This window comes from Dendropsophus ebraccatus, chromosome 8, assembly GCF_027789765.1.
Source record: "Dendropsophus ebraccatus isolate aDenEbr1 chromosome 8, aDenEbr1.pat, whole genome shotgun sequence".
NCBI classification, from domain to species: Eukaryota; Metazoa; Chordata; class Amphibia; order Anura; family Hylidae; genus Dendropsophus; species Dendropsophus ebraccatus.
This window is the reverse complement of record NC_091461.1, coordinates 122,829,505-122,846,050: the sequence shown is the minus strand read 5'-3', so window position 1 is coordinate 122,846,050 and position 16,546 is coordinate 122,829,505. Positions and strand designations below refer to the sequence as shown.

Sequence of the window (16,546 nt, the reverse complement as noted above, 5' to 3'; positions counted from 1 at the left end):
TGAAGGCTGCTATATAACAGCTATACTTACTGTATCCAGGTCCAGTCTCCTGAAGGCAGCTATATAACAGCTATACTCACTGTATCCAGGTCCAGTCTCCTGAAGGCTGCTACATAACAGCTATACTTAATGTATCCAGGTCCAGTCTCCTGAAGGCTGCTATATAACAGCTATACTTACTGTATCCAGGTCCAGTCTCCTGAAGGCTGCTATATAACTGCTATACTTAATGTATCCAGGTCCAGTCTCCTGCAGGCAGCTATATAACAGCTATACTTACTATATCCAGGTCCAGTCTCCTGAAGGCTGCTATATAACTGCTATACTTACTGTATCCAGGTCCAGTCTCCTGCAGGCAGCTATATAACAGCTATACTTAATGTATCCAGGTCCAGTCTCCTGAAGGCAGCTATATAACAGCTATACTTACTGTATCCAGGTCCAGTCTCCTGAAGGCTGCTATATAACAGCTATACTTACTGTATCCAGGCCCAGTCTCCTGAAGGCTGCTATATAACAGCTATACTTAATGTATCCAGGTCAAGTCTCCTGAAGGCTGCTATATAACAGATATACTTACTGTATCCAGGTCCACTCTCCTGAAGGCTGCTATATAACAGCTATACTTACTGTATCTAGGTCCAGTCTCCTGAAGGCTGCTATATAACAGGAATTCCGTCCAGTACAGAGTCACGGCTAAATGTGTCCATCAATCACATGACTGCCTTTTTTCTGTGAGTGGTCAGATGGCCTGGGAGACACAGGACTTCCTGTTTTCTGACTGTTTCCTGTTTTTTTTTTTAGAAAAAAGAAAACAGGAAGTGCAGTGTTTTCCATGATAACTAAAAAATAAGGAATGTAAATTGCAAACTTGCTTTATATTACATCTACTGATGACTTAGAGTTGCTAGGAAAGCTGGGTGACCTCCATTATACAAGGTGCTGGGAAAGCTAAGTGACCTCCATTATACAAGATGCTGGGAAAGCTAAGTGACCTCCATTATACAAGATGCTAGGAAAGCTGAGTGACCCAATTATACAAGATTCTAGGAAAGCTGAGTGGCCTCCATTATAGAACATGCTGGGAAAGCTGGGTGACCCCATTATACAAAATGCTGGGAAAGCTGAGTGACCACATTATACTGAGTACTATAAAAGGTGCTAAGTGACCCCATTATACTTACTATACCAGATGCCAGGAAAGCTGAGTGACCTCCAGCTGGCAGTGTTGCGTTCCCATCCTTCCTGCTGTACAGCCCCTCTCTCCTCCTCAAGCCCTGCACACTCAGGCTAATCCCTCACAAGTGGTAGGTGGGTACGGGGCTTGTCAGGATGGGGCGGGGCTTACTGAGACATCTCCGGGGCATTAATTTGCCAGTACAGTCCCAGCAAAACTGGGAACTGGGGGTAAGGCTGCGGCATCACTCCATGGGTGCCTGATGGCCCTGCATTCCGGGGGTGGGGGCCCTTAAAGTTCTATTGGTCCCAGTACTTGCTTGAGTAAGCCGGGTGCTGCCGGTTGCCCTGAATCTAGATCTTATATGGCTGCAGTCTCAGCTGTGTATGTTGTTCTATCACCCGTTGGCTGCAACCTCTTTACTGCCCTAGACCACCAGGGATGCAACTGCAACTGTAATATGAGCACAAATATACCTGGAATATATATATATATGTATATGGCGGGGAATATATGGCCTGGAAGTATATGGCGGGGAGTATATGGCCTGGAAGTATATGGCCGGGGAGTAGATGGCCCGGGGAGTAGATGGAGGGGGGGGGGGGGGGGGATGCCGGGAGTAGATGGCCAGAAGTAGATGCTTGGAGTATATGGCATCCCATCCTTTACTTTAATAACCCTCAAACGCTGAAGCAGCGGATTGACATTTTGCTTCCAGTGGAGCAGATAATATGAGGAGCGGGCCGCGCACTTTATGTGTTACTACATGATCACTTCATCCTCCACCATCACGCTACAATAAGCCAATATTGCTGTTATGCCGAGTGATTCCTGCAATCCCACATGATGTGCCCTCCTCTCCGTGTGCTGCCAGTCATGTGATCTGGTTACTGACGCTCCACCGCACAGATACCAATATAAAGCAGAGCGTCCGTCTGTCAGTGTGGCGCCCCAGTCTAGGCTGTGTATGGGGATATATCAGTATGGCCCCCCAGTCTAGGCTGTGTATGGGGGTATATCAGTATGGCCCCCCAGTCTAGGCTGTGTATGGGGATATATCAGTATGGCCCCCCAGTCTAGGCTGTGTATGGGGGTATATCAGTATGGCCCCCCAGTCTAAGTTGTGTATGGGGGTCTATCAGTATCCCCCCGCAGTCTAGGCTGTGTATGGGGGTCTATCAGTATGGCCCCCCCAGTCTAGGTTGTGTATGGGGGTATATCATTATGGCCCCCCAGTCTAGGTTGTGTATGGGGGTCTATCAGTATGACCCCTCCAGTCTAGGCTGTGTATGGGGGTCTATCAGTATGGCCCCCCAGTCTAGGCTGTGTATGGGGGTCTATCAGTATGGCCCCCCAGTCTAGGCTGTGTATGGGGGTCTATCAGTATGGCCCCCCAGTCTAGGCTGTGTATGGGGGTCTATCAGTATGGCTGCAGTCTAGGCTGTGTATGGGGGTCTATCAGTATGGCTGCAGTCTAGACTGTGGATGGGGGTCTATCAGTATGGCTGCAGTCTAGGCTGTGTATGGGGGTCTATCAGTATGGCGCCCCAGTCTAAACTGTGTATGGGGGTCTATCAGTATGGGTGCAGTCTAGGCTGTGTATGGGGGTCTGTCAGTGTGGCGCCCCAGTCTAGGCTGTGTATGGGGGTCTATCAGTATGGCCCCCCAGTCTAGGCTGTGTATGGGGGTCTATCAGTATGCCCCCCAGTCTAGGCTGTGTATGGGGGTCTATCACTATGGTTGCAGTCTAGGCTGTGTATGGGGGTCTATCAGTATGGCTCCTACAGTCTAGGCTGTGTATGGGGGTCTATCAGTATGCCCCCCCCCCCCAGTCTAGGCTGTGTATGGGGGTCTATCAGTATGGGTGCAGTCTAGGCTGTGTATGGGGGTCTATCAGTATGCCCCCCCCCCCCAGTCTAGGCTGTGTATGGGGGTCTATCAGTATGGCTCTTCCAGTCTAGGCTGTGTATGGGGGGTCTATCAGTATGGCCTCTCCAGTCTAGGCTGTGTATGGGGGTCTATCAGTATGCCCCCCCAGTCTAGGCTGTGTATGGGGGTCTATCAGTATGGCTCCTACAGTCTAGGCTGTGTATGGGGGTCTATCAGTATGGCCCCCCCAGTCTAGGCTGTGTATGGGGGTCTATCAGTATGCCCCCCCAGTCTAGGCTGTGTATGGGGGTCTATCAGTATGGGTGCAGTCTAGGCTGTGTATGGGGGTCTATCAGTATGCCCCCCAGTCTAGGCTGTGTATGGGGGTCTATCAGTATGGCTCCTCCAGTCTAGGCTGTGTATGGGGGTCTATCAGTATGACCCCTCCAGTCTAGGCTGTGTATGGGGGTCTATCAGTATGACCCCTCCAGTCTAGGCTGTGTATGGGGGTCTATCAGTATGCCCCCCCAGTCTAGGCTGTGTATGGGGGTCTATCAGTATGCCCCCCCAGTCTAGGCTGTGTATGGGGGTCTATCAGTATGGCTCCTACAGTCTAGGCTGTGTATGGGGGTCTATCAGTATGCCCCCCCAGTCTAGGCAGTGTATGGGGGTCTATCAGTATGTCCCCCCAGTCTAGGCTGTGTATGGGGGTCTATCAGTATGGCTCCTCCAGTCTAGGCTGTGTATGGGGGTCTATCAGTATGGCTCCTCCAGTCTAGGCTGTGTATGGGGGTCTATCAGTATGGCCTCTCCAGTCTAGGCTGTGTATGGGGGTCTATCAGTATGGCTCTTCCAGTCTAGGCTGTGTATGGGGGTCTATCAGTATGGCTCCTCCAGTCTAGGCTGTGTATGGGGGTCTGTATGGGTCATTATGGCTCTAGGTGCTTATGGACATCAATCCATAGTTTATCCACAATATGCACAGACCCATTGATATGTGCCTTGTATATGGGATCATTTGTGGCGCAGATCACAGTCCCAGCACAGATCAGTAACAGATGCTGATGTGTGCAAGAGGCCATACAAATCACTACTGTACCATACTGTACGAGATCACGGATCTTTATTTGTCGACATTATTATAGAGATGTGTAAAAGAGGTCTAATAACCAGACGGAAGCTGCAGCATATCTGCCCCCTGCGGACGTAACACTAAAAGTTGGATTTCAGAATTACAAGAGGGAAGTAGGCAGGAATAAGACTTCACAAGCACATGCTCATTGCTGTATGATAAGTCTTCACAAGCATGCCCATTACTTTATAAGACTCCACAAGCATGCCCATTATTATATAAGACTCCACAAGCATGCCCATTATTATATGACTCCACAAGCATGCCCATTACTTAATAAGACTCCACAAACATGTCCATTATTATATAAGACTCCACAAGCATGCCCATTTATTGATGATTAAACTGAATGAGCATGTCCATTACTTTATGATAAGTCTTAATGAGGATGCCCATTACTTAGTAATATTACTTGGTGGATGCTTGATTCTTAGAAATATTACTTGGTCGATGCTTGTTTTTTAGTAATATTACTCGATTGATTCCCTTTTTTTAGAAATATTACTTGGTGGATTCCTGTTTCTTAGTATTATTACTTGGTGGATGCCCATCTCTTTATAATATCTTTTGGTGGATGCCCATCTCTTTATATTATCACTTGGTGGATGCCCATCTCTTTATGTTATCACTTGGTGGATGCCCATCTCTTTATATTATCACTTGGTGGATGCCCATCTCTTTATAATATCACCTGGTGGATGCCCATTTCTTTATATTATCACTTGGTGGATGCCCATCTCTTTATAATATCACCTGGTGGATGCCCATCTCTTTATATTATCACTTGGTGGATGCCCATCTCTTTATAATATCACTTGGTGGATGCCCATTTCTTTATATTATCACTTGGTGGATGCCCATCTCTTTATAATATCACCTGGTGGATGCCCATCTCTTTATATTATCACTTGGTGGATGCCCATCTCTTTATAATATCACCTGGTGGATGCCCATCTCTTTATATTATCACTTGGTGGATGCCCATCTCTTTATAATATCACCTGGTGGATGCCCATCTCTTTATATTATCACTTGGTGGATGCCCATCTCTTTATAATATCACCTGGTGGATGCCCATCTCTTTATATTATCACTTGGTGGATGCCCATCTCTTTATAATATCACTTGGTGGATGCCCATTTCTTTATAATATCACTTGGTGGATGCCCATCTCTTTATAATATCTTTTGGTGGATGCCCATCTCTTTATAATATCACTTGGTGGATGCCCATCTCTTTATAATATCTTTTGGTGGGTGCCCATCTCTTTATAATATCTTTTGGTGGGTGCCCATCTCTTTATAATATCACTTGGTGGATGCCCATCTCTTTATAATATCACTTGGTGGATGCCCATCTCTTTATAATATCACTTGGTGGATGCCCATTTCTTTATAATATCACTTGGTGGATGCCCATCTCTTTATAATATCACTTGGTGGATGCCCATTTCTTTATAATATCACTTGGTGGATGCCCATCTCTTTATAATATCACTTGGTGGGTGCCCATTTTCTTTAGCTAGATAGCAGTCTCATAGTGTGACACTAGGGGGAGCCCTTGTATTACGGTACGTCTCGGGATATACCTAGTGACTCCCCCACCCAAACCTGAAATCCTCTGAGGATTGTACCACCACCTCATTACCAGCGGCATAAACCACCCCCAGCACATACAGGTAATGCCCTGTGTATAATGCAGCTGCAGAAGTGTCTGCACTCAGGCGACATGCAGAGTATTTTCTCTCTCTCTTTTTTTTTCCATTCATTCTGACGTTCCTGCGATCTGCACTTTCCATAATATAATCCCATGTAAATAACTCTGTGATAAAAATAAGAGGTGATGGTCGGGATGGCAGGGAAGGTAGAGGACAGGGTGGGGGTGAGGAGGGGGATTCCGATTGGCTGGTGATTACAGCATCCTTTGGAAGCGTCCTCCCTCCTTCCATGCTCATTCACCTCCCTTCCCTCCTTCATTACTGATTCATGATGAGCGGCTGTAGCAGCAGCGTCTGTGGATGCAGTGATCTCATCGCTCCTGCAGCTCCAGCCGGGCACACACACAGAGAAGCCGGGCCCTGATCTGCCCTCGCCCGTCCGCCCCCTCAGCCATGCCACCGCTGCTTTTATTTCTGCATTAGTCGTGCCTTTACGTCTCTTGTAGCCACACACCTAGATTTCTCTCCATGTATGTCATGCTACGTAATGGATGTCTGCTTGTGTCCCTCCTAAGGATACTTGCTTGTGCTGCCAGGCAGCGCGGTGGCATCACCATCTCCTAGATGCCCGGCACTGACATTCTGTATGCAGCGCCAGGCTAGAATTCCTCCTTCAGCTTGTTAGCGGGGTTCTCCTTAAGGTCCCCCAATGGAGGAAAGGGTTCCTTCTTTTACCTCACCAGCCCCCCAGCTTTCCCCTCCTGTCAAAAAGTCCCAGGACGTTCAGGATGAGAAGAGCAACTTTGTCAACGAGTACGCCTGCCGTGTCCTGGAGCTTCTGGGCATGGGGCATCGCTTGTTTGTACCCCGACTTCTGGCGGTGAGAGACTTGTTGCATCGTCATTTTTTATTTTTGCCCACAGGGTCTGCATGTTCCCATCCTGCATGACTTTGTTGTATGTCACCGGCGTTGTCTGTGCAAAACCGTGACCCAACCCTGTGCAGTGTCCGTCCTCCACAACTGTTGCACTGTGGCCATTACCCGATGTGACACAATTCCTTCTCACTCTGGATGCAGAGGCCTAGGGCTTTGGGTAATGCATCTTATGTGCATATAGGCTCATTGGGTGGTCGGACCTATATGTCAGAGAAAAGGACCCCGTGGGTATTTTTTAGTCATTGGTCGGCCTGGGTAGGCTGGCACTCCTAGGCTTATGCAGAGACTCCCATATCATGGGCCTCGGATGGTTCTCTGTCAACGGTGAGAGCTGCTTTAGCATCCATGATACCATGACGCCGGGCGGCTTGTGTCTGGATCGGGGGGGGGGGGGTCAAACTCTGGCAGAACTATAATTCCCATCATTCCTTCACAGCCAAAGCTTTAGCTCTCCAAGCATGATGGGAGTTGTAGTTTTGCGCCAGCTGTAGGGCTGGCGTTTGACACCTGTGGTCTGGATGATTTTATTAGACCTGCTTTGTCTCAGTCACCTATGTGGCTTATCGGGCTCGTCCAGGATTTACTAGATCTGAGCAAGTAACATATTCAGTATAAAATATATAGAATAAAACCTGTGGAGTACGGAGTGGATAGGAAATAAAGATGATGATAAATTCAGGATCTAGAAGCCATGGCCGAAATCAGGAGGTTTTAAGGGCTATTCCACTGAAACATAACTTCTGATATGCTGCTCATGGTGAGACTAACATTTCCTTCCATACTGGTTATTATATGTTCAGTCTCCTTCCCCAAGTTCTCAGCTGCTGCTTTCTGCTGAAGACACAAAAGTCTGTGTTTCTCTCTGTCTCCCCCTCCCTTCTGAGACTGCTGATGTAAACACGACCCTGGCAGGCTGTATCTGCAACATTGTGGCTTCTTTGTAATGCCGGAAAAGTGAGTTCATGAGCAACTTGACCTCAGATTAATCCTCCTAGCATTACAAAGAAGCTACAGTGTTGCAGATACAGCCTGCCAGGGATTTGTTTACATCAGCTGTATCAAAAGGGAGGGTGGAGGAGGGGGAGACAGAGAGAAAGACACACACAGATTTTTGTGTCTTCAGCAGAAAGCAGCAGCTGAGAACTGGGGGAAGGAGACTGAAAAGATAATAACAAGTATGGAAGGAATTGTTAGTCTCACCATGGGCAGCAACATATCAGAAGTCATGTTTGAGTGGAGTATTCCTTTAAGCACCAACACTGCCCAGTCAATGCTGATATTGTCAGGCTGCAAAACCTAATTACATGGGGGACGCTGCGGTAATGGTGGTCATAAATAATATTTCTTGGTAGGAGAAATAAATCCGGAATCTACTGATTTGGTTGGCCATGACCCCACCTGGTTGAGCAACATGGCGCCTCATTTGTTTGGCTTTGTAGCCCTGCAGCGCTGGGGACCTGGGTTTAAATCTGACAATATGTGTCTGTGTGGATCTCCTCTGCCAGTGCTCCCCCGGGGCTGAGAATGTAGAAATGCTTTGATGTCAGACTCATGGCGCAATTGCGGCCCTATTACACGTAGCAATAAATGGCCGAATTGGCCGACTATCGCTCAGTGTAATAGAGACAACGCCATAGCACTTACATTTTTTCACCTAGAAACCCACATGAGCCCTTATTTTTTGCCTCACTAATTGTACTTTGCAATGACAGACTTAAATTTTGCATAAAATATGCAGCGAAACTAGAAAGAAATTATGTGCACGGTGAAATTAAAAAATAAACACAATTCTTTTTCTTAGGGGGGTATTCGTTTTTACGCTGTTTGTCCTATGGAAAAACTGACATGTTATACATGTTCCTCAAGTCGGTACGATTAAAACGATATGTAACATGTATAACTTTTATATTATTTGATGGCTTTTAAAAAAATAAAACCTTCTACAGCAAAAAAAAGGTTCTCTAAAATCGCTCCATTCCCAGGCTTATAGCGCTTTTATCCTTTGGTCTATGGGGCTGTGTGAGGTGCCAGTTTTTGCGCCATGATTTGTTCTTTCTATTGGTACTTTGATTGTGCATATGCAACTTTTTGATCGCTTTTCATTACAATGTTTCTGGATTTGATGTGACCAAAAATGCTCAATTTTTGCCCTTTGGCGGGTTCCTGGGGTTAAGGTTATTCCCCCCTGGGGTAAGGGTTATTCCCCCTGGGGGACTTCGAATACAGCTACACTGATCTCTCATAGAGATTAGTGTAGCTGCATAACACAGCACTGATCCATGAGATCAATGCTCTATTGCTTTGGCCTGCTGCAGGCCAATACAATAGAATACAGCAGCTGCATCCAACGGTGTTAATTAGCGGGAGCGGCGATCGGACCGCTCCTGCTGATAGCCGCGGTCCCCTGCTGCTGATAGCAGTCGGGATCGCAGCAGTTCAGAGCAGGGTTGCGGCGCGGCCCCCCTCTGAACACCTCTTGGGGACATATGACGTACGGGTACGGCATATGTCCTTAAAAGGTTAAAGGAGATACATAAATATACATAAAGGAGATACATAAATATACACTTATTACGGGAAATGCTTATAAAGTGCTTTTTTCCCTGCACTTACTACTGCTTCACTTCCTGGATAACATGGTGATGTCACTTCCTGGATAACATGGTGATGTCACTTCCTGGATAACATGTGATGTCACTTCCTGGATAAAAATAGTGACGTCACTTCCTGGAAAACATGGTGATGTCACTTCCTGGATAAAATATTAAAGTCACGACCCGACTTCCAGAGCTGTGCGGGCTGTGGCTGCTGGAGAGGATGATGGCAGAGGACACTGAGGGACACAGGACACTGGAGAGACACTGAGCATCCCTCTGCCATCATCCTCTCCAGTAGCCACAGCCCACACAGCTCTGGGAGTCGGGTCGTGACATCACCATGACATCCGGGAAGTGACATCACCATGTTATCCAGGAATTGACATCACCATGTTATCCAGGAAGTGACATCACCATGTTATCCAGGAAGTGACATCACCATGTTATCCAGGAAGTGACCTCACCATGTTATCCAGGAAGTGACATCACCATGTTTATCCAGGAAGTGACATCACCATGTTTATCCAGGAAGTGACATCACCATATTAGCCAGAAATCGACATCACCATGTTAGCCAGGAAGTGACATCACCATGTTAGCCAGGAAGTGACATCACCATGTTTATCCAGGAAGTGACATCACCATGTTAGCCAGGAAGTGGCATCACCATGTTAGCCAGGAAGTGACATCACCATGTTTATCCAGGAAGTGACATCACCATGTTAGCCAGGAAGTGACATCACCATGTTAGCCAGGAAGTGAAGCCTTGATGCAGTAGTAAGTGCAGGGGGAAAAAAAAGCACTTTCCCGTAATAAGTGTATATTGGGGATTTGTATAACTTTTGGGGCAATACAATACTTGAATAAAATTTTTCACCGGACTTCTCCTTTAAAGAGCCCTCACAAAAAAGTTGTACTCACTTGTCCAGGAAGGGCCGCTCAGCCGGGAGTGGAGGATCAGGGGGCGAGTGAGTATAACTTTTTTTTTTCCATGTTTATGGCAGCCTGGGCCCAGACACCAACACAATCCTGTTACATAATAATAGCATAGTGATATAAATGTGTTGTCATGGAATAACCTGATCCTAATAGCCTTATTGTTCTTTTTCTTGACTAAAGACTTCTAAGGAAGACCTCCTACAAGCCGATTTTGAAGGAGCTTTAAAGTTTTTCCGTGTTCAGCTGCCAAAACGTTACAGGGCGGAGGAGAATGCTCGGAGGCTGATGGAGCAGGCCTGTAACATCAAGGTATGGCCGATAGCTGCTTCTGTATTGTAGTGTAATGTCGTCTACAGTGAGATGCTTCCTATATCTGTCACTGTATTGTACTGCATGGTGCTTAGTATTATGCTTGGCAATGAGAATCCTGATATGGATGGGTCCTGCTGCCCTACAGCCCCATAGTTACCCATACATATTAGATAACACGATGGGTGTGATCGGACATGTCGTATTTTAGCTGCTTGGTTCTTTCATTCTTGGGGAAATAAGCCACCACCAGAGAAGTCTGGCAGCCGCTTTCTCCCCTCTCTTCTCCGCTTTTCTTTGACTCATTTGGCTGGTGTCTATTCTTCCAGACTTCTCCCATACACATGCATGCCTGGCTGAGCTGAGCGTGCATGTCTTCTTAATAAGGATAGGGGGTTCGGCTCCTCACAGACTCTTTTATGACGTTATCTACTTTGAAAACAAAGGGATTCCACACTTTAAATCCAGCATGGCCGACCCTTCCTTTCCTTGATGTCTGCCGTAGGGGGAGAGACTGCAGGAATAGACTGGATTGGTCTGATGTGTATGGCCGCTGTATGAGACTATTGTCAGAGCTGAGCAGAGAGCAGTGATATTCTTTTCTAGGAAGCAGCTATGAGCAATGATCGGATGACACAATGCAAACATAAGGCCACGGTTATAGGTATATATACGCGATAAGAAGCAATTAGTGTATAACATGTAAGAATGCAGCTCTATTATTCAACTCTTAAAGGGGTATTCCACTCAGACATAACTTCTGATATGTTGCTGTCCATGGTGAGACTAACAATTCCTTCCATACTTGTTATTATCTATTCAGTCTCCTTCCCCCAGTTCTCAGCTGCTGCTTTCTGCTAAAGACACAAAAATCTCTGTGTGAGCCTTTCTCTCTGTCTCCCCCTCCTCCTCCCCCCTCCCTTCTGAGACAGCTGAGGTAAACAAGTCCCTGGCAGGCTATATCTGCAACTTTGCAGCTTCTTTGTAATGCTGGGAGGGATAATATGAGGTCAAGTTGCTATTGAACTCACTGTGATCAACCCTCCCAGCCTTACAAAGAAGCTACAAAGTTGCAGATAAAGCATGCCAGGGACTTGTTTACCTCAGCTGTCTCAGAAGGGAGGAGGGGGAGACAGAGAGAAAGGCTCACACAGAGATTTTTGTGTCTTCAGCAGAAAGCAGCAACTGAGAACTGGGGGAAGGAGACTAAATAGATAATAACAAGTATGGAAGGAATTGTTAGTCTCACCATGGACAGCAACATATCAGAAGTTATGTCTGAGTGGAATAATAGAGCTGCATTCTTACATGTTATACATTAATTGCTTCTTATCTCATATATATACCTATAACCTTGGCCTTATGTTTGCATCATGTGACATCAGCGTTCTCAGAGGGGAGGAGGGGGAGACAGAGAGAAAAGCTCAGAGATTTTTGTGTCTTCAGCAGAAAGCAGCTGAGAACTGGGGGAAGGAGACTGCATTATTGTGTACGCTAAAAAAGCAGCTGCGTTTTGATCAGTTTTTTGATACATTTTTTTATAATGGAAAAAAATTCACACAATTATTTTTAATCTTTTTTTCATCACTTTTTTGTTGTTTGGATACAACAGATGAGAAAAACAGATTGCAAAATGGCAGTGTGAGCCCGGCCGTAGTGCGCTGCTTCTCCATTCACTGAGTATGGCAGCTGCCAGGGACGGCTAGGTACAGTGCTCGAGATCTCTGGCAGCTCCCATGGACAGTAAAGGCCCTATTCCACGGGTCGTTAAGAGGAGCAATATCGTTCGTATTCTGCCGATATCGACCGCTACGAACGATATTCGTCCCGCGGAATAGAGTGCAACGATCAGCCGACATTGTTCATGTCGGCTGATCGTTGCAGTCGCTTGTTTTTCAACATGTTGAAAAACAAGCGACTGATATAGCAGCGATCTGCTGCCGTCGCTCCGTTGAATAGGAGCATCGGCAGCAGGCGCTGCTGTATCCTATGGGCTGCCTGGACGATCAGCGATCCCCCGGGCAGCCCCCCCGAAGCTCCCCGCCGCCCCCTCCTGCACTCACCCGCTCGCCGCAGCCGCGTTGAATAGCGGCGGCAGCGAGCCGGGAACGGGGAGCAAACGAGCGCTAATAGCGCTCGTTTGCTCCTTCAAACGACTCGTGGAATAGGGGCATGAGTAAAGGGTTTGCAATCATCTCCATTACGTCTCCCCTAGAATGAATGGCACCGACCTGTTACTCCATTTAGGAGATTGCAGGGGTCCCACCAATGAGCCCCCCTGCAATCTCCTGCTTATCCCCTATCCAGCATCAGTCTGCAGGTCTTTCGCAATAGCGGTCGTTTGAAATCGTTAATCATTAACGATTATGCAAACGATAATCGTCCGGTGGAATAGGGCCCTAAATCTGGGCCATCAAATCTGCTGCAGATCCTGTACGTGTGAACGTACCCTTATGCTGGGTTTACACGGAGCGATAACTCGCCCGATCGTACGATTAACGATTTTGAAGTAACAATTTTTTTATAACGATCAGCGTTTAGACTGTACGATATATCGTACAGAAAATTCGTTTTGCGATCGCTTAAGCCTATCTCACACATAGGGAAAATCAGTGAACGACTGTTTACACGGAACGATCGGCAAATTTTTTACGAACGACGATTTAAGAACCTGTTAAACGATCAAAATGAACGATTTTTCGATCGTTCGCCGCGTTTACACGTACGATTATCGTTCGAATTCGATCGTTATCGCGAAAATTCGCCCGATAATCCCTCCGTGTAAACCCAGCATTAGGGCTCTATTCCACAGTAACGATAATCGGCCGGATCGGCCCCATTTGGCCCGATTCAGCCGATTATCGTTCGGTGAAATAGAGAGAACGATCAGCCGATGATCGTGTCATCGGCTGATCGTTCATTTAGGGCCAGACCTAAAATCATTGTTCCCCCACCGCGCATCGATACGGTTGAATAGGGGTGCGCGGCGGGCGACCGACGATTTGACAGCAGCAGCAGCATCATCATACATTACCTGTCCAGGCTTCTTCTCCGCGCTGTCTTCATCCCCGGGTCCCGCGCGCTCTATCTTCTGAATGGCCAGTCAGCTGACGGAGCGCTCAGCCAATCACAGGCCGGGACCGCCGTGGCCTGTGATTGGCTGAGTGTGGCCTGTCAGCTGACCGGCCATTCAGAAGATAGAGCGCGCGGGACCCGGGAAGGAAGACAGCGCGGAGAAGACCTGCAGGTAATGTATTACTGCTGCTGCAAGGGCTGCAAGGACATCGGTAATGATGTCCTTGCAGCCCTCGCTCAACGATCATCGGGCCGTGGAATAGGCCCAGTAAATGAGCGGTGATCTAGCATCGTTGATCCGGCCCTCCTTGGCCCGTGGAATAGGACCCTTAGAGTCATTTGTTCAATGTAGCAATAGTCCAGAGATACCTGTAGCTGCCTGCAGGGACAATGGACAGTGTGTGACTGACATGTCTTCTAGCATCCACCTGTTCTCATGTATCATACATTGTACCTGGGATGTCCAGGCCTAGCAGGGCCATGGCGTCAGGCTCAGCTCCCACATCCATACTGTACATCGGGGGTGGAGATCTTGGCAGTCACAGAAATGACAATTTTCTGCTTAGAAACAAGCGATCATCCTCAGGAACCTGCGAGTCTGCATGGGAATTGGTGACATCTGCAAAAGTCACAGCCGAGGAAGGAGGAGAAGCATTGTACTAGATGTGGGATCAGCGTCTGCTGTAATAATCACCTGATCGCTGATACCGGAGGGCTCATATATTATATATTAGAGCAATTATTACATATGGGTTCACCCCGATGGCACCCCGGCCCCAGTTTATTGTGTTGATGAATCCTGCACTTGTAGCATTTATATATATATATATATATATATATATATATATATATATATATATGTATATGCTGGTCTATTCATATATATTATCCGGTCTATTCATATATATGCTGCTCTCCTCCTTGTCCTTACATGGGATCATTCAAGGGGGGTCGGATAATAAGCTTATCACATGGGGGGTTACTGGGGCTGTGATCTGTGGAGACACCTGGCAGCAAGTACTCATATTATACAAAGGCACCTACCCCCCATCTACAGGATAGAGGATAATCGTCTGATAAGTGGGGGTCCAACTGTTGGGATCCCTGCCAATCATAACAATGGGGGTTCTCACCAGCAGAGTGGCACCACGCATGCTTGACCTTTGCTGCACTCATTCTTTCGACTGGAATCTGCTATCTCCCATAGAGATATGAATAGAGAGGAAGCCAAACATAACTTCTCAGGCCCATAGAGAGTGAGTGTAGAAGAGGCCCGGCATGTGTGCTGCTGCTGTATATATATATATCTCCTCAGGCCCATAGAGAGTGAATGGAGAAAAGGCCCAGCATGCGTGCTGCTGCTGTACATATATATATCTCCTCAGGCCCATAGAGAGTGAGTGGAGAAGAGGCCCGACATGCGTGCTGCTGCTGTACATATATATAAGTTCATTATTTTCCATAATGTAATGATAAAAATTAAACTTACATATAGTTTAGAATCATTGCACACCAACTGAAATATTTCAGGTCTTTTATTGATTTAATACTGATGATTTTGGCATACAGCTCATGAAAACTCAAAAATCCTATCTAAAAAAATTAGCATATTTCATCCGACCAATAAAAGAAAAGTGTTTTTTTAATTAAAAAAAAAAGTCAACCTTCAAATAGTTATGTTCAGTTATGCAGTCAGTACTTGGTGGGGAATCCTTTTGCAGAAATGACTGCTTCAATGCGGCAATGTGGCATGGAGGCCATCAGCCTGTGGCACTGCTCAGGTGTTATGGAGGCCATCAGCCTGTGGCACTGCTCAGGTGTTATGGAGGCCATCAGCCTGTGGCACTGCTCAGGTGTTATGGAGGCCATCAGCCTGTGGCACTGCTCAGGTGTTATGGAGGCCATCAGCCTGTGGCACTGCTCAGGTGTTATGGAGGCCATCAGCCTGTGGCACTGCTCAGGTGTTATGGAGGCCATCAGCCTGTGGCACTGCTCAGGTGTTATGGAGGCCATCAGCCTGTGGCACTGCTCAGGTGTTATGGAGGCCATCAGCCTGTGGCACTGCTCAGGTGTTATGGAGGCCATCAGCCTGTGGCACTGCTCAGGTGTTATGGAGGCCCAGGATGCTTTGATAGCGGCCTTAAGCTCATCCAGAGTGTTGGGTCTTTTGCGTCTCTCAACTTTCTCTTCACAATATCCCACAGATTCTCTATGGGGTTCAGGTCAGGAGAGTTGGCAGACCAATTGAGCACACTAACACCATGGTCAGTAAACCATTTACCAGTGGTTTCGGCACTGTGAGCAGGTGCCAGGTCATGCTGAAAAATGAAATCTTCATCTCCATAAAGTTTTTCAGCCGATGGAAGCATGAAGTGCTCCAAAATCTCCTGATAGCTAGCTGCATTGACCCTGCCCTTGATAAAACACAGTGGACCAACACCTGCAGCTGACATGGCACCCCAGCCCATCACTGACTGTGGGTACTTGACACTGGACTTCAGGCATTTTGGCATTTCCTTCTCCAGTCTTCCTCCAGACTCTGGCACCTTGGTTTCCGAATGACATGCAAAATTTGCTTCCATCAGAAAAAAGTGCTTGGGACCACTGAGCAACAGTCCAGTGCTGCTTCTCTGTAGCCCTGGTCAGGCGCTTCTGCCGCTGTTTCTGGTTCTGGCTTGACCTGGGGAATGCGGCACCTGTAGCCCATTTCCTGCACACGCCTGTGCACAGTGGCTCTGGATGTTTCTACTCCAGACTCAGTCCATTGCTTCCACAGGTCAATCAAGATCTGGAATTGGTGCTTCTCCACCATCTTCCTCAGGGTCCGGTCACCTCTTCTCATTGTGCAGTGTTT

The 16,546-nt window shown here is 47.1% G+C and overlaps 1 protein-coding gene across 5 annotated transcripts in view; it reads left to right on the top strand.

Annotated features, from left to right (window-relative positions):
- The window catches only part of RABGAP1L (RAB GTPase activating protein 1 like), a 233,521-nt gene that overhangs the window by 181,295 nt on the left and 35,680 nt on the right, over nucleotides 1-16,546 (top strand). For 4 of the 5 annotated variants that reach the window (XM_069981650.1, XM_069981649.1, XM_069981651.1 and 1 more), the window contains one exon: nucleotides 10,489-10,617. In XM_069981650.1, the coding sequence (XP_069837751.1) occupies nucleotides 10,489-10,617 (129 nt within the window). Of the gene's footprint in view, nucleotides 1-6,420; nucleotides 6,716-10,488; nucleotides 10,618-16,546 lie in introns of those variants that run through there. The other variant, XM_069981654.1, reaches the window with a different exon arrangement.